At 42.3% G+C, this 24,459-nt stretch overlaps 3 protein-coding genes across 3 annotated transcripts; all 3 read right to left on the bottom strand.

Annotated features, from left to right (window-relative positions):
• Nucleotides 1-707: 707 nt before the first annotated feature.
• On the bottom strand, nt 708-8,712 carry gpr156 (G protein-coupled receptor 156; the record flags this gene model as incomplete). Its single annotated transcript, XM_079231108.1, has 9 exons — nt 8,581-8,712; nt 5,189-5,316; nt 4,960-5,095; nt 4,765-4,875; nt 4,089-4,214; nt 3,685-3,780; nt 3,305-3,541; nt 2,479-2,637; nt 708-2,066 (listed from the first exon to the last, which is right to left on the bottom strand). The coding sequence occupies exons 1-9, from the start codon at nt 8,695-8,697 to the stop codon at nt 708-710; spliced, it is 2,469 nt and encodes an 822-aa protein (XP_079087234.1). The 5' UTR covers nt 8,698-8,712.
• Nucleotides 5,606-7,276, bottom strand: LOC306747998 (zinc-binding protein A33-like; the record flags this gene model as incomplete). Its single annotated transcript, XM_079231109.1, has 1 exon — nt 5,606-7,276. The coding sequence occupies one exon, from the start codon at nt 7,274-7,276 to the stop codon at nt 5,621-5,623; it is 1,656 nt and encodes a 551-aa protein (XP_079087235.1). The 3' UTR covers nt 5,606-5,620.
• Nucleotides 8,713-17,513: 8,801 nt separating the features above from the next.
• Nucleotides 17,514-24,300, bottom strand: LOC306747345 (leucine-rich repeat-containing protein 58-like; the record flags this gene model as incomplete). Its single annotated transcript, XM_079230390.1, has 4 exons — nt 23,655-24,300; nt 19,687-19,815; nt 19,317-19,594; nt 17,514-17,707 (listed from the first exon to the last, which is right to left on the bottom strand). Exons 1-4 carry the CDS (start codon nt 24,110-24,112, stop codon nt 17,514-17,516), a joined length of 1,059 nt encoding a protein of 352 aa, XP_079086516.1. The 5' UTR covers nt 24,113-24,300.
• Between the last annotated feature and the right edge of the window lie 159 nt (nt 24,301-24,459).

Raw genomic sequence — 24,459 nt, 5'->3', positions numbered from 1 at the left:
TGTGGGCGTGGTGTCCTGTAAACCAGCAGCTATACTGAATTGGAAACATCTGACAGCACATAGAAACATTGGATGAGGCAATGAAGGAGAAGAAAGCAAAACTAAACAACACAATGCAAACCATACAATAAAATGGCAATCACTTTAAGGAATGTGTATAATGTAAAACAATAAAAAAAAGGGTACAGAAAATAATTATGTATACACCAAAATATCTTATTATAAATATAACAATAAATACAGCATATACACAATAGCTAATATAATGCACATTTCAGCTGTCCTGTGAAAACCTTTTATTTATACTTTTTTTTTTAATAATTTGTTAATCTAAATGTCAGACTGAGACTTTATTTTAACGTAAAGGGATTTCATCTGACAGCAGAAATATACACATAATGCCATAAGTAATATTAAAAAGTAAACAGCATTGTGTGCTTGTGAGCTACAAAAGCTTTCATAAATCTAATAAAAGAACCACTCTGTCCCAGAATGCAAGATTCAAATAAAACAAAATGCTCTCTTCATACAGAATGCCAAACACATGAAAGCTACAGTCAGGCGATCTCCCATTACAGATGCACATTAGCTTAATACACAATGAACTTTGTGCCTGCTTTATCCTAAATGCATATGTTATACATTTCTTAGGACATGAATTCAAGTGGTGGAAATGGATGAAGATATAAAGTGCAGTAAACCTGTGCTCACACAAAGGTGGGTTTGATGTCTTCTTTGAATACCACGGGGTGAGGGGAGCGGTACAGGCTGGTGTAGCCTTCGTACTCGCTGTCCGAAGAGTCTGAGGAGCTGTCTGATGACAGGGTGGAGCCTCGCTGCAGGCAGGAGTCACAGTAGGGACGGTGGTAGTAACCGTAGTCTGTTGAGCTGCTGGAGTCAGAGTCCCAGTAGCCACAGGAGTCTCGAATGCGTCTACGGTGCTGCTCGTTATCACCACCTGCTTCCACATCCGGTGGAGCTGTATGGTCTACACAGTGCAAGACGGAGCGTCTGTGGGACCTTGAAATATGCCGCCGACCTTTCCTTATCGCTTCATTCCCTTCCTCATCCTCCTCCTCCTCCTCCTCCTCCTTCAGCTCGAGGTCAGGGTTGTGAACCTGGAGGAGGGCACCATCCACAATGACCCTGTCAGGGCACTTGCCTGGATTTTGGTGTTCACAGTTGTCCCTTATCTTTTCACAACCAGCAGCCTCTGACACTGCATAGAAACAGGGAGGGGAAAAACCTTTTCTGGAGGAGTGGAAAGGTGGCCGACGTTTCCTCATCGCATAGGGGGAGATGCTGGGGTAGCGGAAGAGAACAGGTGGATGAGGGGAGCGCGGCGTGCGGAGGGAGAGAGGGGAAAGAGCGGAGGCTTCGGTAAATTTGAGCTGAGAGGGCGTTCTGGGCGTCTGGCCGGGTGATCGCAGTGCAATTTCCATGACTGCGTCCACACTCAGCTCCTGGAGGATCTCCTGCAACTGCTCGCTGCTAACAAAACCAGTTGGTCTGGCATTTGGTCCCTGCTGGGTTGTTGGGCCACTCTGATTGTTGAAAGTGTCAAACTGAGAGGGGTTTAACCCTCTACGGGATTGTAGGGAAGTGACAAAGTGAACTGTCTCCTCTGCTGTCCTGAGTGAGCCAGGGGACTTGAGGGACAAGGGCTGTTTGAGATCCTCCTCTGTTCCCTTCCCAGCTGTGTCTCTACCTGTGAGCCCAGCGGTAGAGACACCTCTCTGCTTTTCACAATCATAAATATCATCAGGTTGAATAGGGGCTGAAGAGCTTGGAGCAGAGGGCGGCGTAACAGCAGCAGCAGTGAGGTGAGAGTAGTGATGTGGCGGCGAGAGTTGGGATTTAGTGTCCCTCTGAGGTAGAGAAGAAGAAGAAGAAGAAGAGGGCCCATCAGACTGAAGCTCTGTGGTCTGAGTGGAGGTGGAGTTGAGGTTGGTGTTGGAAGAGTCCAGGTCCTGGTCCTCGGGTGGCTGGCTGGCAGACATGAGTCGCAGGAGTTTATCTTTGGCGTTGTTGACCTGCTCCTGCAGACTGTCAATCACAACGTTCTTCTGGAAATTGAGACAAAAAAAACAAGCTTGACTCATGGCTTCACTCATTATGTCTCATGCATTTTCTAGTTTAAGTCTGGAAGAATTAATTGACCAAACGTATTTGATGATTATGGAAAAGCTCTGCTGAGCAGTTGTTACAATAACTTAAAGTTTAAAACACAAAAAGGCCTAAAAGACATATTTCCATTGTGGTTGTCCAACATAGAACAAACAACACAAGAAAAACAAGAAACCACAAAGGTTGTGTTTTGCATTCAATGAAAAATGGTAAAAATTGACACCAAATTAAAAGAAATAACTATCAACATGTAAAAGAATAGGTCTTTGGAGAGGTTCAAAAGACCAGCTCATAAATTATTTGATATTCTTTGTAAATAGTTGAAAAAAAATGTAATAAATGATTTCGTACCTCATTAAGTAGCTTTTTCATGGAGTTGTTCTCCCCCAGCAGGTAGTACATCTCATCCTGGCTGTACACCGAGGGCTGGCTCTTACTCGGGCTGCTGAAATACTTGGCCATCTGACTGGGGTTATTCTGGTCCTCTTCAAACTGTCGCCACTGGGTCAGCTGCATGTTGGTGAAACAGTGTGTCACGGTAACTATCAACTCGATTTATTACACACACCAGTAGTTAATCTTACCAGGACCATTTGACTTTTTGACCAGGTGTGTTTGAGCGTATTAATCACTTTTCAAATATTTCCTTCCATTCCACGGAAGATGCATTCCTTTGTTGTGACATATACCGACTTCCAGACACTTAGAGTCATCAACCTGTTTGCAATATCCTACGTAGTTTTGACTCATTCACAGCTCCTGTGTGAGTCACACTTCACTGACAGACATGACAAATGGATATGCATATACAGAATAGAGGTTTGAGCACCACAGTCATTCATAGATTTGACTACTTTTATCAAGACAAAGAGAGAAAGTCATAAGTCTGTCATTGATGTGTCTATCTAGACTAGAGTTTCTGTCTGTCGGATTGACTGCTGCTTTACAGACATAGTATCCTATGATTAGATGACAAATCTGCCTGAAAAATACAATCTCCCTCCCTTCTGGTTTCTGCTTTAGAGATGATAAAGAAGTGTGAGTGTGATCACCAGAAACACGGAGCTGTCAGTTGATTAAGAAGAATTCCTGCACTTTCTCCGAAGCTTGCCATTAGAAACATTTTTGCTGTTTCGTGCATTCATGTGTATATCTTGAGCTGGGGTTTTTTTCTTACCTGAGGCACAAACAGCATGCAGTTGGTAGCCAGTGTGCAGATGAAAATGGCTCCAGCCACAGTGCCATAAACCAGGTTGGGCCAGGCCTGCAGGAAGATGGACACAGGGACGGCCACAGCCGAAAAGAGGGTGACCAAAGTGACGGCTGTCATGATGGTGGGAGACTGGTTAACAGGAGGGTGGCTGACGTTGCTGGTCAACCCAGCTAGATAAGTTCCATAGAGGAGAAGACAACCCTAAGGAGAAATGTGGGGACAAGTAAAGACAATGGCCACAGAAAATGTAAATCAATAAATCATGTCACCATTACAATGAAGGAATCTCTGTATTATTGAAATGTAACATATAATTGCATTTCAATAAAATAGCGATTACTTACCTTTTGAACAGCAATAATTACAACCCACAGATCCGAGTATACAGAGGAGCAGGTGTCCAGCTGAGACATAGAGTAGGAAATGTCTCTTTCCCCCAACTAGATCAGGAAGAAATGTATAGTATCAGTGAGTCGCAAATCAACAAAAAATTCACCAATACGTCTACTATTTATTACATTAAGGAATGAGGATTAGGAAGTTTGTGATTTCGCAGTCACAAAGTAAAACTTTCTTGCAATTTCATTAAGAAAATCAACTGTTATTTGACGTCAATAAACAAAAAATACGTGAGCAATTCATTTCTATGTGTTGTAATCCATAAACTGTTCTGTAATCAAAGAAAACAATCTTAACTTGTCTTACAACGTTCTTTTTAGCCCCACAGAAAATCCCCACTGAATTCTACCTTGACAACAGCTCCGACGGATCGGGAACACCTGATCGGGTCTGTGAGGTTCCAGGTGGTGAGAACCAGCATGTCCACCACGACCAACAGAGCCACCATGCCCATCAGCTGAATGTCTCGGATGATCTGAGGCAGAAAGGAAAGTCACCAATCACTTCAATACCACAAATGTAGTCAACTTATATCATTTCTAACACTCTGGGAGACTCCATTTAGGGAGTCTATAATAACCTTTTGGGAAGTGATGTATCAAATAAAGTTAAAGAAAAAAGAAGAGAGCATTTACTAAGGTTTAGCAATCCTCTAAATCTATAAATCCTTAAGACTGTTGATCTACTTTTGCATTAAAATACAAAAAAATACTTTCAAGGGAAAAGAAAGGACTGGAGCCTATTGATTGATTTATCAGGTATCTTTTAACATTATTTGTTTGATATCCTATTAACCATTAAAGACACATACACATAAATAAATAACTGAATTATTCACAATAGCTGTAATCAGCAGTAAATAAAAAGAGATGTGGACCCCTTGGCCTGAAACGTCTGTCATGCATCATCTTCTGCTGCTTTTATTAAAATCTTACCCTTCTTAAATAATCAGAATGTAATTAATGCATCCTGGAGTGACTGGAAACAGAATAAAGACAGTACAAAGGCTGGAGGAGCATTCCTACCACTCTCTTGTCAGGCACTCGCTGGGTGAACACTCTGTACAGTCTCCACGTCTTCCCCAAAATTGGGCCAAACACCAGGGTACTTCCGACACAAAGAGTCCACATCCGAGCCTGGAGGAGAGAGCACTGCATAAATATCCAACAATGATCTACCCAACAATATAATGAAGGATTGAGGGAGACTGCAGGCCTTACTTGTAGCACAGCTGTGGAGGCTCCGCCTTCTGATTGTGATCGTTCGCCAACGGCAAACAAGAAGCCGCTGCTGTAGGTGAGGACACTTCCAAATAGAGTCAAGACATTCAGGTTGGGACTGGACATCTTCACTATCCTGATAATGCAACATGTGCAAACACACACAATTGATCAGTTAATTCAGTAAATATATTTGTAATGTGTATATATGTTTCACTTTGTAGACTACCTGTTGTTTTTGAAGCGCAGGGTGAAGAGCAGGAAGCAGAAAGCCAGCAGGATGCCACAGGAGAGCAGCGTCCACACCACAGCACTCAGCACCGGGGAGAGCGACTGCCTTGGGAGCTCCACTGCCATCTGCACACACACACATGCAAACCCCTTAAAATCCAGTCCAAAATATTACAGGTGTAGCTCATATACATGTGCAATATTTGATTACTATTTTTCTATGTTCTGAACCCTCCATCTTTTAAATGATGTGACAAAAAATCAACAAAAAAACAGGATTCAGATGAATTAACAAACTTTATTTAGGTAAACAGAGCAGCATTTAACATGCTGGACCACCAATCCTTTGCTAACTTTCATTTAAAAATGAGAGATGATTAAAAAAAACAGTTAGAAATTCAAGCAACATGAAGAGATGAAATGTCAGATGTCAAACGCTGACAGGCAAGATGACCAGAGGAGCAGAGTTGACTCCGCCATGATTACGCCGAGGGTTAAAGTAGGGGGAAAGTCTTTCATTGAATGAGTATCCAGTGAATGAGTAGATGTGAGAAGAAGATTCTGCATCGTAAAAAGAAACCTGGCCCCACTCCAGATCCACGTACACCCCGACTCTCTGGGGCTTCCCGACCAACGGCACACGGATAGGAGTGCTGCTGAGGGCCCAGTAGCTCTTGTCCTTCCTCATCCCCAGGGCCCAGTAGCCGGTCTCAGGGTTAAGTATAGTCCCTCCTTTTCTGTTGACGGATTGAAGCCCAACTCCAACATCCCACTCTGTCTTGCCCTTCACCTGGACTTCATAGTACAACCTGCCTGAGAAGAAACACTCCTTTCCCAAAACGCTGACACCAGGGTAAAATCTCTCTGGGTTGTCCGGGAGGCTCAGCGCTACATCACAGTGAAAGACATGCTTCTTGTTTTCAGACAGCACCAGTTTGGGATGAGCTGTATCAGGGTCCAGAGTCACATTAACAGCACACTGCTGAGCCCTCTGAAATTCAGTCTCACATAGCCTCTTCACCTCAGCCTTTACTGTCTCTTCCAGCTGACACGCTACTCTCCTGACTGCTCTCCTGACCGTGCCCACGTACACAGCACTCTCGACGCGGGTAGCAGACCAGTCTTTGGTGGCTGGCAGTGTGGAGAAAGCTGGAAAGCTATGTACAAGAAAGAAGTCGTCTTTGGTATGTGAGAGCTGCTCCAGCTCAGTGTTTCTCTGCCTCAGCTCATTGATCTCCTGCTCCAGCTCCACGATGAGTCCTCTGGCCCTGCCTTCAATTTGCCTCTGCTTTGCACCAATCACCTCCACCAGCTCAGCTTGACCTCTCTGGACAAAGTGGAGCAGGTTGTTGAAGACTTGCATACTCTCTTCGATCTCTCTTTCTGTGTTTCCTCTGCTGAGCTGAACACTTTGATTGATGTCGATGATTTTCTCAAGTCGGCCATTAATCATTTCTTCCACTTCTGCATTCATCTTTCCGATTTGAGCTCTTCTGTCACTGCTCTCATCCTCTATAGGTACAGTGTGATGATTACTGTGGTCTCTCTTAATACAGATCTGGCACACGTACGTCTGGTCAGTGTGACAAAACAGGTCAAGCAGTTTGGCATGCTTCTTACACACTCTGTCTTGCATGTTCATTATGGGGTTGATTAGGTGGTGTTTCTTGAAGGTGCCTAGAACATGATGGGGCTCCAAGTGAGTCTCACAGAAGGAGGCCAAACAGTCCAGACAGGATTTAAGAGCCTTAATTCCTTTTCCAACGCACACATCGCATGAGACTTCTCCTTTGTGGCTTGAACACTGGTCCACGGTGCCGGCTTCTTCTTCGTCTTTCTTCTCCAATGATTTCTTGAACTGGGAAGCCACCTCAGATATGAAGGTGTTAACTTTGAGCTCAGGCCTCCTGGAGAACCTCTGCTTGCACATGGGGCACTGTGACACATTAGCGCTCTGCCAGTATCCTTGTATGCAGTCCCTGCAGAAGTTGTGCCCACAAGGAGTGGTGACTGGTTGGTTGAACAAATCCAAACAGATGGGGCAAAGAAGCTGCTCCTCAGTTAGCACTCTGCCAGCAGCAGCCATATCTGGGAAAACATCCAGAAAGAAAAGCAGGTGGGATTTTAAAGAAAAGGCTTTCTCTGGTCCTTGTATTATTTTTCTTTCCAATATACTATTAGGTTTAGAAACAGTTGTGCTTTGTGAGCTGTCTACGTCTACAAATAGTATCAAATGCATGGTGTTACATTTCATCACAGGATATCTCCTAGCTGAACAATTTTTGTGAAGTGAGTTCTATAGAAACTAATAAAAAAGAATTGCAAGGACATTAAAATAAGATAAAACAGTGCATTAAAATACAATCTTGTCACATAATTACCATAAAGCAAACACAGTGCAGCGCAGTGTTCCCTTCCCCTTTGAGCACATTGAGACTGACAAATGCATAAATTAACATCAAAAAGCATGAAAGAAATCAAAGAGATGACTTACCTCGCTTTATGTGGCTTGGCACGGAGAGGAAAGGAGTCTACAGGAGAGTGTCTGTGTTCCCTGACACAGTGGCTCTACTACTTTAGTTTCTATTTGGAAAGTCACATTAGACGTTCTTGGGCCCCACCTGCTGCTCTTCGCTCACCCTTCTCTTAAAGGCACCAGCAACTATGAGACTAAACATAGCTTCACTAGTCCAATGGCATTACATGTCTAGATCTCTGCTATTGAACTGACCTTTCAAGTGTATTTCATTTGTGTGTGTGTGTGTGTGTGTGTGTGTGTGTGTGTGTGTGTGTGTGTGTGTGTGACAGAATGATTTGTCATATAACATAGCTACACAGGTCCCATCACTGCAGACTTGCAATGAATCCCACGACCCAATAGCTCCGTCAAACTATCGGTGTACAGCCCGAGAAGATCCTGTCACTCAGAAAAAAGTTAACCAGAGTGCCGGAGTTTTCATCTGAGCTTTGAGGGAGGGAGGAGTGTGTGTGTGTGTGTGTGTGTGTGTGTGTGTGTGTGTGTGTGTGTGTGTGTGTGTGTGTGTGTGTGTGTGTGTGTGGTTTCGGTGAAATAGGTCCAAGTTTATCAACAGCAGTGGATGTTTTCACAAAAACTGCAACTGATAACTAAATGGAAGTTAAAATGTATGTTGCATTGCATGCAATTCAGCCTTGTTTGAATAATGTGATTGATTTCTTACAAGCACTGTCAAAATAATAGATGACATTTAAACCTTTAACCTTTTGGAGGGCCAAAAATATTCTGTTGATCAGCCATGCTGGATTTAAGAGCTATTTCTGCTATGTGTGTAGGTGTGTGTGTGTGTGTGTGTAGGTGTGTGTGTGTGTGCGAGTATGTGTGTGTCTGTGTGTGTGCGTGTGTGTGATTACCGTACTGAGACTGCATAGTCTCTGCAGAATGTGGAGACCCTCCTGCCTGTTGACCCCTGAGTGGATGAAGCAGAGTGGGGACTCACACTGGGAACTGCAGTTCAGCTCAGGCTCCATGACTGACCCCAGTCCGTCCACTTTCACACACACATCCTGAGGAACGAAAATGAAAATTGCTCTTTCTAAATCTGACTTGCAACCATTTAGAGGGAAAATGCATACATTCTTTGTACTTGGTTGGGTCAAAACATTTTCACTGCCCCTTTCTTAAAAATGATAGCACTCACTGAGCTCCAAAACAACAGTCACTGGAGCCAAGAGAAACACATGTTATGTGAAGTCCAGCTTCTATTTCAAGGTCTCACAAACTAGTTGCAGAACTTTTAGCCTCCACAGCGTGGTGCTGTGACGGAAACCTCTGAGAGGTGGATTTACTCAAGCATGGAAGTGATTTTGCATCTCATTGATATTACACCAAGGAAAAAGCTTGAGATTATAAATACAAATAAACCCAACAGCCATTAAGATTATAGGCTCAAATACATGTGAGAGTGTAAAATAGAGTGCCCAAAATAGTGTCAATTATTTACCGCCACAGAACAAACCGAGGAGCCAGGACTCGGCCTGTGTGACAGGAAGCCTGTGGGATTCTGCTTATCCTCGATTTCCACTCGGACTACGTCACTACTGAAGTGAACCAGTCAACACAGGAACGCTCTCTGCTTTGATAAACATTTGTGCACAACGCGAAAGGGTGAGCAAAACAAAAGAAAAAGTAAAACACGTGCTATACCAAAAATCACTGTGGACCACATAATCTGCAATTAACCAGATTATTTAAGGCATCTAAAACCGAAGACAAACTTTGGAGAGCATCACCAAACAAATGTTTGTCACTCTTGCCACAGGCATTTTTATGAGGCTACCCGTGCTGCACTGACATGTTGCGGATTTAATTATGTGGCATGCTATCGCCCGATACTCTGAGCTACAACACCGACTAAGAGTCTGATGTATACGCTGCAGTGACTCAACTGCATGGTGTCGAGACCATGTAAGACCACTATCGATAAAGGTGTGTGTGTGTGTTATCATGCATCACACATCTCGTCATTGTCTGGAGAATGACTAAGATACCCAAAGCGCTCTGGGATAGTTGGATTATGGGATTCAATCAAAACAGAGCAGTGTGGGAAATCTTTGACTCTCATTTTAATATTGGACAGAAACTAAATGTTAATCCACCCAACATGAGATGAAGATGTTCTATTCGAATCTCTTGGTGTACGTTACTGAGTGAAGCCCACAATTTCTCTAAATGAATGATGTCAACAGAACAATGAAGCCCACTGGGCAGCATATCTGGGAAACGTCTGGAGTTCCTGTTCATGTCCTGTCGTCACTTTCCAAGTATAGATCACAGTTCTGCTGCTTTCCGCAGGGAACCACGGCAGAGAGAGGCATTTCCGCTGTTTAAAAAAAAATCCTGCCTCTGTAGCTTTCAGTTTGGGAGAAAGCCGCCACCCTGCAGAAGTCATCAAAGGTCCACAAAACCCTTCCCTACACTGAGTTAGGGTTTAAGGACATAGTTTACAGTTCAGAATAGTCTTGAGGAGTGTCTTTTGAAGCCCTAAAGGCTAAACGGCAAGTTGCACCTCAGCTATCTCTGTATTCCTTGCAGAAATGTAGGGCGGGCCTAATGTTGTATAGCTTAGCTTTCACTTGTCAACTTACTTTTTTTCTTTAATTTAACTAACTATCTGAAATTTCACCTATTTCTGATAAACTTCTGCGCTCAAAGAGACAGAATTGAGTTTTGGCTTTTACCAAATGTTAATATACCGCATGGAGTAAAGCCCATTCATCGTCCTGTCAGTCTCACTGTTTCTCTTTTAAGATTGTAACCACGGGCGCTAAAGCCCAGTTCAGGGGCCAATATTGAAACATTCCTCCTCAGTTAGTAATCTGTTTATAAATGTATTCTTTAAGCCGAGTTAGAATGCAATTACAGCCCCTGAAATCCCACCTCAGGCCAGGCATACGTCATTTCTGGGCACATGGTGACTCTATATCAGTCAGCAAAATTTGACAAAATTCCACAAGAAGTCATTTGTGATCTGAGCTGGAAGGTCTGCACCGGTGCTGCATGAAACCACGTGACCATTTCAATCGCAACACCTGAGGAAATGCGTCACAGCAGGGATGAAACTTTTGGTTTACATAAAATAAGTTAGCATATTAGTTCACGGACCCTATGTGGGAAACTAAATACTTATACTTAAGAATAATAAGAATAATAAGAAAAGCAATAGCTGTGTTATGAAGCATTAATTTATATTACAGACAATAATAATAATTCTACTAATGATAACGTCATGGAACATTACATTGTCCTAATGCATCATCTAGGTCTCTATAAATGTGTGATCTCCATCAACAGTGGACACATTCATTAACTGTTTATTGAAGCAATCTTTTTTGGTGAGAAAGAGATGCGTAAAACATGTTCAGTGTTCACCCATAATGTCTCGATGCAGCGGCACGGTATACTATCAAACGTGTCAATCAAATCGCTTGAGAGGAAATTAAGACGTAGAACAGTGAAGGAGGAAATAAAATAATCCAAAGAAGAAAGATCAAAAAAAAGAGAGGCAAACCTCGGTCTCCAGAGCGCACGGAGGATCCCATCGTCTCTTCCCGCTTCAGGCTCCATCGCGCAAGGCTTAGAAACGTATTAATAATCGGAAATAAGTGACAGAATGATTTGTCATATAACATAGCTACACAGGTCCCATCACTGCAGACTTGCAATGAATCCCACGACCCAATAGCTCCGTCAAACTATCGGTGTACAGCCCGAGAAGATCCTGTCACTCAGAAAAAAGTTCACCAGAGTGCCGGAGTTTTCATCTGAGCTTTGAGGGAGGGAGGAGTGTGTGTGTGTGTGTGTGTGTGTGTGTGTGTGTGTGTGTGTGTGTGTGTGTGTGTGTGTGTGTGTCAGGGACAGGAAGCGTGTGTAACCTCTCTCTCTCTCTCTCTTTCTCTCTCTCTCTCTCTCTCTGTCTCTCTCTCTCTCTCTCTCTCTCTCTCTCTCTCTCTCGGGTTCCAGCTCCCACTGCCTACCAAATGGGTTTCAGAGTGTGATGTGACCCATGTGGTGCAGGAGGGCTGGGACAGTGTGGGTTCAGCGGGAGCCTCGAGGGACTGGGTGGCATATGGGACAAAATATATTGAATAACAGCTCTTGTTTTAGTGGAAAGACAAACACGCACCATCTCTACTTTGTTTTCCAAAAGCAGGCCTACATGAGGGATGTCAGACAGATTGTCAAAATAGTTGGTTGATGGTAAAACACATCGGAAAACAAAAACGCTTCTGTCTGAGACTAGTGAGCAGCAGAAATATTTCTGCATTTGTTCCGCAAGCCATAAGAGGCATAGAGGTGTTATTAAGATGTCATGGAGATTTATAGTGTGAGCTATACACACAGGGTCATTCCTGATGAGGGAGTGTCACCACCACTGACAGCAGCTGCTAGTGGGGAGCAGAAACACAGACACATTTAAAGAAGAGATCATGTGTATGTCATCAACCTCACCATCTATTCTATCTTTCCAATGTTTGGTTAAAAAAATCCCTGGAAGTAAACCCCAAATCCTGTAGGCATTTAAGCACTATGATACATCTTTTCTTCTTCTTTTTGCATGATTGCCAACCACAATAATCACTAATGAAGAGTCAGCAATCATGATTTCTATCGGGATAGATTTGTGCAGATTGTTGGCAATACAAGCAAGTTTTTTGATGCTTGATGCAACTCTTGAGGTGTCTGACAATCCTGAGAACTAAAGAAGATTTTATCAGTGTGTCCGAGTGTCTAAATTATAAAGACCCAATTGTATTAAAGCTCACTTTGCAAAATGCAAAAGAAGTGTATTAAAACTGAAGCTGATTAAGTATGTAGCTTTATGCAGAATTGACATGATGAGAATACTTTTTAGAATCTAAGAGCCATGAACTAAATCTTAAAAGAATGAGGCGGATCATGCCATTCGGTAAAGCATGACAACCAATCAAATGCAGGCAATACTCTTATATTCCGTGTAAAGTGCTATTCTGACAACAAGAACCTCTGTTAATTATTGCTGGTACTGTAACTGTGGGGTCCTCCGATAATATGTGTCTATAGTTATGTTATATAGTGAAACAGAAGCAATAACAAATACGCCACTAATCAGTCAGCTAATCAAAGATGAGAAACTCTGTGGCACAAAAACAGTGAACTCTTGAAGAAAATGAGACAACGGCCTTTAAACTCAACATTTTTGCTTGTGCGCTCAGATCAAATGACCCCACGTGAGAAGCACCCCCGTTGAGGGACTGAAACACAGTTGCCAGCTCTGTTACACCCAAAGCGTGGCAATCACTCTCAGGTTTCCCTCGAGATCAGGTTCAAGACAGACTGCACCAGCGGCAGGTGGACTGCACCGATTCTCAGATTACCAGGTTCCTGAATATTTCATCTGCGGGACACGGCTGTTGCTCAAAAAGCAGAAGTTAAAAGAGGAGCAGCAAGCAGGCAGGAAGAAAAAGGATGAAACAGGACACATGTCTTGCTACTGGAGTTACCGGGGATCAATTCTAACATAGAGATGTTTTAATTAATGAATGCAGGTGCCACAAAGAGTCGCCATCTTCTTCTGGACTGCCACCTTGTGCACATGTATCAGCTGGAAGTTCACCAACCAAAATAAATAACAAGCAAAGCCAGTGACACACCATTTCCTGTTGAATCATTCCTGACAGGCAGCACCACCGTTTCCTGATGTGGAAGCATCTGCAGCCGCGATTCAACATCTGACCACAGTCCAAGTCAGACTGCGTGGGTGTAAACACATTGTTCAGTGTGTGAGTGGGACCACACCAACCCCCTACGGCCCTAAACTGTCCTTGCCAGAGCCTGGACACTCCCCTGGGACGTGCCCAGGTTTGCCCACTGACATACCCAAAGACAAATCCCTCTATGGAAGGTTGCGGCTCCTCCTGCAGTGTTGCTATGGTCCTGGATTAGCACCGCAGGATCAAGGCTCCCCTGCCGGCTCCAGTCCTTGTGTTTCTCCTGAAGGCAGAGAGTCCGATACATGTAGGGGGAAGCGACAGTCTAGTCCCTTTTAGAGTTTAAGTTGTGAAAAAGCAGCAACTGACAATGCAGTAACTAATAAATAGATAATGATGATAGCTGGCCCTGTTAATGATGTAGAAATTGATGTAGAAATGAGCTCATAAGCAGTTTAGCAAATTATAACATATAATAATGATGTGCTTGAATCTGCATTATTGACTTTTTAAGTATTTTTTGACATACTGAAGATAGTCATTGAATACATGGTTATCTAAATCATTCGCTAATGATTGATTCATTATGTCATTATTCCCCCTCCATAACTATTTACACTTTCAATATATAAAGAGCAACATTAGGATTTTATATGGAGTTGTGCATGTCCTAAATTATTCACTCTCAAAAATTGAGAATATCAATCAAAGCAGCTTCAAAGTATTTCAATTGAAGTTGTAATAACAATGTTGATTAATAATAATGTGGGAGTGGGTGCATTTTTAAGTGCTCGATAAACAGTTCTTTAATAAAAATCATCTCAAATCAAGGTCCACTTACAGTTTTTCCTCAGCTCTCTTCAGTTATTTGCGTAATCGCCATGAGGAGCAAAATGATGCAATTAAAGTTTCAAGAAAGGCTGATAGATTGGATTTGAAGGCTCAAGGAACATTATGCTGAGTCAAGAGTGACCGTGGCAGGACACATTGTTCATGTTTGAAGTGATTCACCGGGACGATAAAACGTTGTTAAACCATCAGTAGATGATTATCCGCCCACCACTTCATTTGTTTCCTCCTGTAACCACATCTATCGCTCTGGGCTCCAACCAGACTTTCTCCTTGAAGGATTAGCAGTAGAACTCTGAAGACAGCATCTAATTGTTGTGAGGGCGTCTGCAGTGTGTATGGCTCTCGTGTGCAAAGGCTCAGTAGAGTGTATGTTTGAAACCCGTCATGTGTGAGGTCTGGCATGCATGCTAATGCACACTGGTAATACTGTGAGCTGATATGAGCTGGTATGCCTCTCACTGAGGGCGATAAGAGGCTTAGAGTATCAAACTCCCTGTATGCTAAAGCACTTTGCTCTTTGACCTCCTGCAATACTCAATGTAACGTTCACGGTCATTGTGAAGGTAAAGAGCAAGGTGCCCCAATAACATTCAGCAAAAAAAAACACAATTTAGATGGAATTAATCATAAATTAGGACAGATTTGTTTGCCAACAAGACGTATAGGAAATATGAGCGAGCAGAGGTGCAGAGGGCTCCAACACGGCATCTTCCTCCTGTGAGACCTCAGCTGCCAGTCACAACTCATTGCTTCCAGGTTTTCATGGTTGGATCCGAGTTGTACTCCGGTTGCATTTGTGACAGCACCGAACATACAAGGCACGCAGAGCGTAAGCGCATGTGCACACAAGCCTGAGGTGTAACATAACTCCACACATGTGATAGAGAGTTTCCTAGGTGCCTGCTGTTGGTAGACACGTGTTTGAAAGATTGTGGAAAAAGAAGGGAAAAGAAATACTGGAAAAAAAAAAAAAAAAACAGTGGAACCAAGCTGTGACTTGGTCAGAGACCATTCAAAACAAACCATATACGTGAAGCTCAAAGCGTCTTTCTTGCCAGCCGGGCTGAAAGAAACGGAGAGGTGAAAAGAAATTGAATGAGATGCTGAGATAGGAACAGAACGTGTGAAAAGAGACGGGCGAAGAGGAAACAAAGTAGTTAATGGCGCTTGGCAGGTGATGTTTAAGGATTAGCAGATTGTGCGTTTCAGAATGCACTCGCCTTGGCATCTCCTGGGTCTGTTACATAAAAAGGTCTCCCAGTGTTCACCTTCATATGCAAATTAACCTGGACACATTCAATCTACAAAATGGTTTGATTGGTTCATGTAAACATGCACACTTCAAACAAATAGTTGTTGTGCATCACAAAAAAACAACTCGTTATGTATAAATCGTACCTTTCCGCAACAGGCATTAAACATCTTTAATACGATGGAAACTTAAAAAAGGTGACATTTTTTTAGACAGTCTCCTTAAACACGTGGAGCTTTAATCAAATAACAAAAGTTCAGAATACAAAGAGTTTAAAGTTATTACAATCAGTCTTTATTATTGGCATTATATACCGTACAGTCTACTTACATTATCTGAATGGGGTACAAGTAAATACAATTTATATATCTTATTATATATTCTGTTCAAGTGCCATCTATTCTGCTACTCATTTAAATATGTCGTGTTTAACATTTGAGAAAAGGATTTATACAAAAGCATTTCATATGGTTAAAAAAACCAAAAAGTAGCGTGTACTGTTGTTAAGATGTTGAGGATAAAAATCACTCAAAAAAAAGAATTAATAATCATAATGTTAATCTTGTCACATTTCAGGGTGCGTATATCACATTTCTTCATACTTTGTTTCACTGTGGTAGAAGTCACTAATAGTAAGGCACTTTAAAGTTCTAGTATAAGTGTTACTGTAACATAGAGGAGCATTCTTCTGTTTTCTAAACATTAAGGTCTACTGTGAAGCCAGGGGGAGTTTCTTTTCTTCCTCACTCGTGGACACAACCTGTCTGGGAGGCAATAACATCTCCAAGCTTTTCATACAAGTAGGAAGCCGAGATGTAACCAGGAACACAAACAGCCAGCTCCAGCAAGAAATAATGGTTTCGGTCTCAAAAAGGATTAATTCCCATTAAAAAAGAAAGAAAAATCAGGCATTTGTCTCCCTTCACACACACACACACATTATTGTCTTCATCCACACACATCTATATAATCTCCATTCACACACATATCTATCTCTTCTTCATTCACACACACATCTATATTGCAGAGAAAACGAACAGCCCTGAACGTAAACATGAAGGCTGCCACTGTGCTTTGCTCAATAGCTATTGTTTCTGTGCTAACACAGTGAATGGTTTTCCCTGGTCCAACCCACATCCACTTCCTGTGAGCAAGCTTGGACAAGCTTTCTTTCACATACTCACACAACCCATATTCTGGATTGGTTTAGGACAACTATGTCATCATGGCAAAACATATCACATCTGAATGATCATGACCATGCCGCTGACAACAGATAAACCTGGATCTTTTAATAATGTGTGAGACAACTTAACAGCACGAAACCATTGCCCACAGTGTAAATAAGGCCATCTCACACATCGTACTCGAACAATTTAGAATACTGTAGTGTTAAACTAATGTCAAAGTTGAAGCGGATATATTTTTTAAATCCCAGGCTTTTTTTTCTAGTCGGCATAGCAGCTTTGGTGCTCACCATGTGAGAGAAATTTAAATGAAAGTTGGATGCATGTCACCAGTAGCCGGACAAAAAATAAATTGTTCATATCCAAACTTGCAGAAAATGCAGAATCTACTAAAAAGCACCAAGTGTTGTATGAAAGATAAAGTATGCTGCCCTGAATGGAAAGAACCCTGGCGCTCTTATGCTCGACCATGAGACCAGCACATTGATGGAGTCATGACTGACAGACTGTGGATTTACATAACCACATGGCTCATCTTATGTAGAGGGATGTGTGTCGACAGCGGGAACGGATTCCTTTCTGAGAAGTTCCTTTAAATTGAGTCAACATGTTGTGAGGACCTCAGGAGCTATTCTGAGCTAGGCTGACTATGACACAGTATTACCGTTAGTGTTTGGATGCGAGGATGCGCGTTTACGTTCAGTCAAGTCTGACAGCAAAGTTCATCTCTGAATAAATGTTGTGACAGAGTGACAGAGTGACAAGGCTGGGCCTATCCAGAGGGTCAGAGGCTCCTCCACGCTGTACTATCCCAGAAGCACCCTCTGCAGGCGGTATGCCGGCACGCTGCTCTCGTCCTCCGACTCCGCGTCGCTCTGGGGGTTGGAGCTGCAGGGAGAGGTGCACTCTGGGGAGCACAGGTAGTGCATGAGGGGCAGCCGGTACTTTCCACAGAAGTCCACGAATTTGATCTGGCGCACGCATGAATCAAAGTAGACGCCTGCAGAGAGGGAGAGGAAGAACGGTATGCATGTAAATGTGTGAATACATCAACATAGATCAGTATTCATACAATGCGTCATTGTCATGAACTCAGATTTGAGCAAAACTTTACAACAATGCAAGAAAGTAAACTGAAAAACAAACACAGGATATGATATCAAAGTGGTTCTCAACGTGGGGATTGGGACACAACAAAGGGGTTTCCTGATGATCCAATTAAAACATATTCATGAAAGACAAATTAGTGCTTATTTTTTGTCAGATTTTCTTCTAAACTTTGCCTTTTTCTCTGCTAAATCATTTTTTATTTGAATTGGTCACAGTTGGCAGAAATACAGTGCAGTATTGACAGCATGTTACAGCCTTATTCCAAAATGGATTAAATTCATTTTTTCCTCAAAATTCTACACACACAAAAAACGTTGGGACAATTTTGCAAATCTATTAAAAATAAAAAACGAAAGAAATCACATGTACAAAAGTATTCACAACCTTTGCCATGACACTCAAAATTGAGCTCAGGTGCATCCTGTTTCCACTGATGATTGGACATTATCTGGAAAGGTACACACCGGTCTATATGAGGTCCCACAGTTGACAGTGCACAAACTAAGCCATGAAGTGGCAGAATTGTATCGAGGCACAGATCTAAGGACGGGTAAAGAAAAACGTCTGCAGCATTGAAGGTCCCAATGAGCACAGTGGCCTCCATCCTCCGTAAATGGAAGACGTTTGGAACCACCAGGACTCTTCCTAGAGTTGGCCGCCTGGCCAAACTGAGCGATTGGGGAAGAAGGGCCTTAGTCCTTCTACCTCTGGTGGTCTCATCATCCTGTGGGGATGTTTTTCAGTGGCAGGAACTGGGAGACTAGTAAGGATCGAGGGAATGCAGCAATGTTCAGAGACATCCTTGATGAAAACCTGCTCCAGAGCGCTCTGGATCTCAGACTAGGGCAAAGGTTCATCTTCCAACAAGACAGCAACCCAAAGCACACAGACAAGATAACAAAGGAGTGGCTTCTGACAACTGTGTGAATGTCCTTGAGTGGCCCAGCCAGAGCCCAGACTTGAATTCGATTGAACGTCTCTGTAGAGATCTGAAAATGGCTGTGCACCGACGCTCCTCACCCAACCTGATGGAGCTTGAGAGGTTCTGCAAAAATGACTGGGAGAAACTGCCCAAAAAAATGTGCCAAGCTTGTAGCATCATACTCAAAAAGACTTGAGGCTGTAACTGCTGCCAACGGGGCTTCCACAAAGTATTGAACAAAGGCTGTTAATACTTATGTACGCGTTATATTTTTTAACAAACTTTGTTCACTTTTTTTTCCTGTATTGTGTAGAATTGAGGAAAAAATTAATTAGATCTATTTCTGTAACATAACAAAATGTGGAAAAAGTGAAGTGCTGTGAATACTTTCCAGATGCACTGTATACAACCGGTGACAAGGGTTCACAAGCGGTAAAGTCCACATGTTATGGGGTCACAAGCCAAAAAAGGTTGAGAACCAATGAGAGAGCTGCATATGAAAATTGTTTTTTTTAATTATTTAAACTCTACATCAATCTATGCATTTTCTTCAAATATTATGGAAAAGGCGTCTTACCGGCACACTTGGGGTTGGGGCACTTGCTGGCCAAGTCTAGGTAGTGCAGCAGGTTTGAAGGCAGCTCGCAGGGGTAGTACGGTATATTTCGGCTCTTGACGGTACGTCCTGCCAACTCCAGCAGTGACGGCGGGTCGTAGGTCATCTCCTTGACAAAGCGCACCACCAGTGGGTTGCCACGGAGACTGAGCTCTTGCAGGTGCACCAGGCAGAGGATCTCTCTCGGCAGGTAAGTGAGCAAGTTGTTGTGGAGACTTAAAGATCGCAGCGAGCGGAGCCTGGAGGGACACGGAGGAATGTTTTCACCGTCAAAACATGACCACAGGAACATGTACTGGCGGTGAGTGTGTGTGTGAGAGCAGTTAGTTACCTGGTGAGCTGCAGGGGGACACTTTGGATGCGGTTGTCACACAGGACCAGGTAGCTGAGCCAGGGCAGGTTAGCTACTTCTGCAGGAATGGCTGTAATGAGGTTCCCACCCAGATACAACAGCTCCAGACTAACAGAAAAACAAGAGGACAAGAGTACAATTTGAGTTTGATGTTCAACCCAAGTACTAATTACTCAGTATTAATTTTCCTAGATGATCAATCAAATCATTTTTTTTTTTTTAAGTTATCAGATTTTTACAAACACAATGTCTATTTCAGCTATGGCTATGAAATGGACTTCACAAATGAGCCTTTTTTGACTGACTTTGAAGTTCAGTTTCAACATTTCTAGTTTGTTATGAAAGTTGCTGCAGTGTCAAAGTCAGGGGAGCCATATTCATAAATGAGGTCAACATGTTGTCAAAGGGAACTGAGTGACCCTGAGTCAAAACTAATAAATACCACAAGGGGGAGCTAGAGATGCATGGCTACATGCAGAAGAGTTTCTGTGTGTTCTGTTTGTGTCGAAATGTGTTTGTTTGTTAGGCCACGGTTACAAATTACGAAAGATCACAGATTTGTTTGTGTAGTACGCACATTCATCCATCATCCAATCACAGAAAAGGGCAAGTATGCAATGATAATATATGGAATACATTTACATCAGTGTTAACTTAATTATTACAGAATGTGATAAAACCACTGCTTCCAAGTTTAGTAGACAGCTAAATGAATATGGACATGAATGTTTATGGTGACATCAAAAGGACCCTGGTAGGTTAATGGAGATACGGAGGGTGGTAATTGGGAGTGAAACAGAGAGACAGGGGGAGAGAAATGGATAGCTGGTCAGCAAAAGTAAGCCGTTGGGCCATCTGCCTGCTGGAACGGATGACACAGCAACTGCGAGACAGGAAGCCATTATACTGTCCTTGGTGGCTGAGCACTGAGCAAGCCCCCTCTGTGACGGGTACTGAGACGCTCAGGGTCTGCTCACTGCCCTCACAGACACAAATCAGCCACCAGAGATTGAGAATGGTGAGTTATGGTCAGCATCAGGGACATTATGAAAAGATCATCATTTTCACAATTACGCAAAATTGAAGCCTTTTTCTCGGTCATTCCACCTCAGAAACACTGGTTATATGTTTATTCTCTTAACATATCAAGACATATTATATCAGGTAGATGTTATGTATATAGTATTCACACATGCAAAGGCGGTATGCTTTAGTGATTTAGTGACCGAGGGAAAGTGAAAACAATCTCTAAAAGTGTATTGTAAATACATACAAATAGACCTTGTTTAAAGATATTTTGAAGTAGTAAAAAAAAAAGATGAAGCTGGGATATTAGAATTACACATTATCCAATGTACTATCCAGTCAACATATGTGCCTCCAAATGGAGTGGTACAGGGAGGATGTATTTTTATAGACCCTGGAAGTTAGCATCCAAAGCCAATCTAACTTTTCCATTGGATTTTGGATTATTGCAGGAAATAAGGTGTTTATGGAGCTATCTTGCTGCGCTAGCTATGATGCTAGCGCAGCAAGATAACACCACGTTTATGATTTTTGAAGCATGAATGCAATCCGCAGAAGTAAAAGGCTATAAACTAAACAACACCATTGACTTTGAGACGAGGGAAAAATAAATACAAAAATATGATACATCGCATTGTGACAGAAATGTAATCAACATTTGGTCTCACTTTAATGTAAATAAAATGATAGACAATTTAAAAAACAGCCAAAAAATTATTTTATTACATATACATAATAATGGCCACGCCATTTATAATTGCACGTAGCCAGTGCTACTGGCTATATATATATATATATATATATATATATATATATATATATATATATATATATATATATATATATATATATATATATATATATATATATATATATATATCTCGTCTGCCTCTTACACAATTCATTACTGAATTTGCCACACTAGTGTGTGTGTGTGTGTGTGTGTGTGTGTGTGTGTGTGTGTGTGTGTGTGTGTGTGTGTGTGAGATAAAGTGCATGTTTGATCTTTGGCCTGCATGGGTCACCGCGACTTGCTACTGTTAAACTCGGGAAATGATAAGATAACAATGATCTCATGCCTAGCCTGTTTCAATGTCTTCCACAAAAAACAGCAAATATGCATCCTGTGAAAGCTTTAAACTGCCTGCTGCTCACACTTTGACTTTTGTTTTGAAATTAGTGTCCTTTGTTTAATCTCTCTTGTTTGCTTCATCATAAGTCATATTCTTTCTCCATGTTTCATTTTCTTTCCATAATTGATACTAAACATGTTTCTCTTCTGTCCTGTGTAGTTGTTTTTGTTGAATTGCTTCAAATCTATTTTTACTATAATAATGAATATGTCACAAACATATTCTATGGCACAACTTCCCTGTCATTAGCAACTACTGCTTATATATCTCCAGAACTAGCTGGGGGAAATTACTGGAACAGCACAAGTAGACTTCCTGCATTAACAAGGAATCTTGATGTTTACAAGGTAAGCTTCCTGGAACTGATCATGACACATACAGATCAACTTAATAAGGGTTGTAAAGTGCTACATACCATCAAACCAATAAAAATGTTCACGAGAGAGAGAGAGAAAAGCTGACCATATTTAAGTCCCCTTTTCAAAAACTCCACAGGTTGCCTGAGTGTGATTTTGTAACGGGTGCTGTAAACAGTTGTTTAGTTACCAAGTTAAACAGGGGGGGGGGGGGGTCAACTCCACTCACTCATGCAAAGTAGCAGCTTAAGTGTGATTAAAGAGAGTTTACAGTATTTTCTACAATACAACTAATAAAAGGGGATTCAAAGCATACAGACAAGAGGTGGACTCTGGCAACTCAAACCAAGAAAAGCAGTGTGTACTAAACAGTGATTAATGTCTGGCTGCAGGAATGTGATTAGATGGATAACATTGAAGGTAAGGCTGCAACTAACAATTTATTTCAATGTGAATTAACCTGCCGTTTCATTTCTTATTCATTTGATTAATCATTTAGTCTATTACACATCTGATATTTGTGAAAGATGTCAATCACAATTTCCTGAAAACCACTAAGTGGATCTCTTCAAAAATGTATAAATAAAATGATAACAAACTATGAATTATTGTCAACATTAACGTTTTGCAGATTTGCTTTATAATGTATTGTACTCAACGTGACTAAGTGAGCACTTACATCACAGCCACATACAAAAGAAGACATTTTTGAAAAAGTGTATTATTTGCAAGCTCGCGTCGAGCCTGATACGACCTCACTGGAGCAAAACAAATCATATCCTCGGGTCACCTCCTCCCAGCACCCACCAGCTGCATATGCATACATTACGTCAGCGTCTAGGAAATATATTTATAAATGTTTTTTTGTTTTTTTAAACACAAGGCTACGGATATATTATAACTCCTTTACAAGCCTCTGCTACGCATTATGACAAATAAATACGATCAGACGATACTGTCACAACACACATTGCTTCAGTAACGTTACTATGTTGTTGAACATTACTTCTATTAAATGTTGCCTTGGTCATTGTTTGGTGTATTTTGACAAATCGTATTCGCCGCAGTTGACACTATATCACGTTTGTGAACGTGTGACGAATCTGGCGACACAACCGCTGCTGTTAAATAAACACAACGGTGCGGAAACCAGATAGTTTGGGAAACCAGTTGGGACGCAACACCTGTAACTCAAATCTACAGTACGTAGCGTCACCAGAATATAAATAACCTGGTTCGCAGAAAGCTTAATTGACACGGGAATACACTTCATGGAAGAAGGCACCTAAGATTCCTGCCGAGGCTATAATTTACCCATATTTAAATATGAAAAAACAATAGCCTCGGCATTAATCGTAGGTGCCTTCTTCATCTCATTATTGTGATTTATCAACATTGTAAGTTGGCCAACGTTTCACCCCTCGCAACCTACCTGGTCAGATGCTCTATCTCTGCGGGTATACTTGTCAGTCTGTTCCCACCGAGGGAGAGCGACTGCAGACGGAGCAGCTTCATGCACTGCAGTGGGATCTCCCTAAATCGGTTCCCACTGAAGTTCAACACCTCCAGCTGCAGGGAGCCGAAGTCTTTGGGCAGCGAGAACTCGTCCAGGCGGTTGTTCTTGGCGATCAGTGTTTTCAGCCTGGCCAGACGCGTAACGCCGTCGCAGATGGCCGACAGCCCGTTGTTGCTGATGTCCAAAAACTCGAGGTTGCAGAAAAGGCTGACCGACGAGGGCAGCGAGGCGAGTCTGTTGTAGTTCAAGTAGAGCTGCCTGGTGTCCCGCTTCCTCTCGTCGCTGATACTGTCAACGCCGAAAGTGTTCAGGCTCAAACGGGAGAAGTCAAGCACGCTGTCGCCTGCCGTCGCTGCCCCTTCAGGAATCTCCATTATGGCGATTTTTTTTTCTTCTTTAGCGTGGATTTAAAACTCAGAAAGTCCTTGCAGAAGTTTTGCTGTAGGCTGAACGCCCCCGTGAACCGCGAGTTAGCTCCAGGACTTGTCTGTTTTTGACACGAAGAAGGGAGGTATTGCTGTACACGCGCTCGCAACATGTAACCACATCTCTGGTGGAAACGTGGGTCACTGTCTGAGTCAATACTGAGGACGAGCTACTGTGGCGAACGTTACACGACGCAACATTGAATGCGGTACCGCTCTCCTACATTACAGCCGTTCTTTGACGGATGTATTCGCTTCGATGTTTACAGATTGGCTGATTCTTGAGACAGACCCCG

The sequence above is a fragment of the Taurulus bubalis genome (assembly GCF_910589615.1).
Source record: "Taurulus bubalis genome assembly, chromosome: 15".
Taxonomy (NCBI): Eukaryota; Metazoa; Chordata; class Actinopteri; order Perciformes; family Cottidae; genus Taurulus; species Taurulus bubalis.
This window is presented reverse-complemented; position numbering and strand designations above follow the sequence as displayed.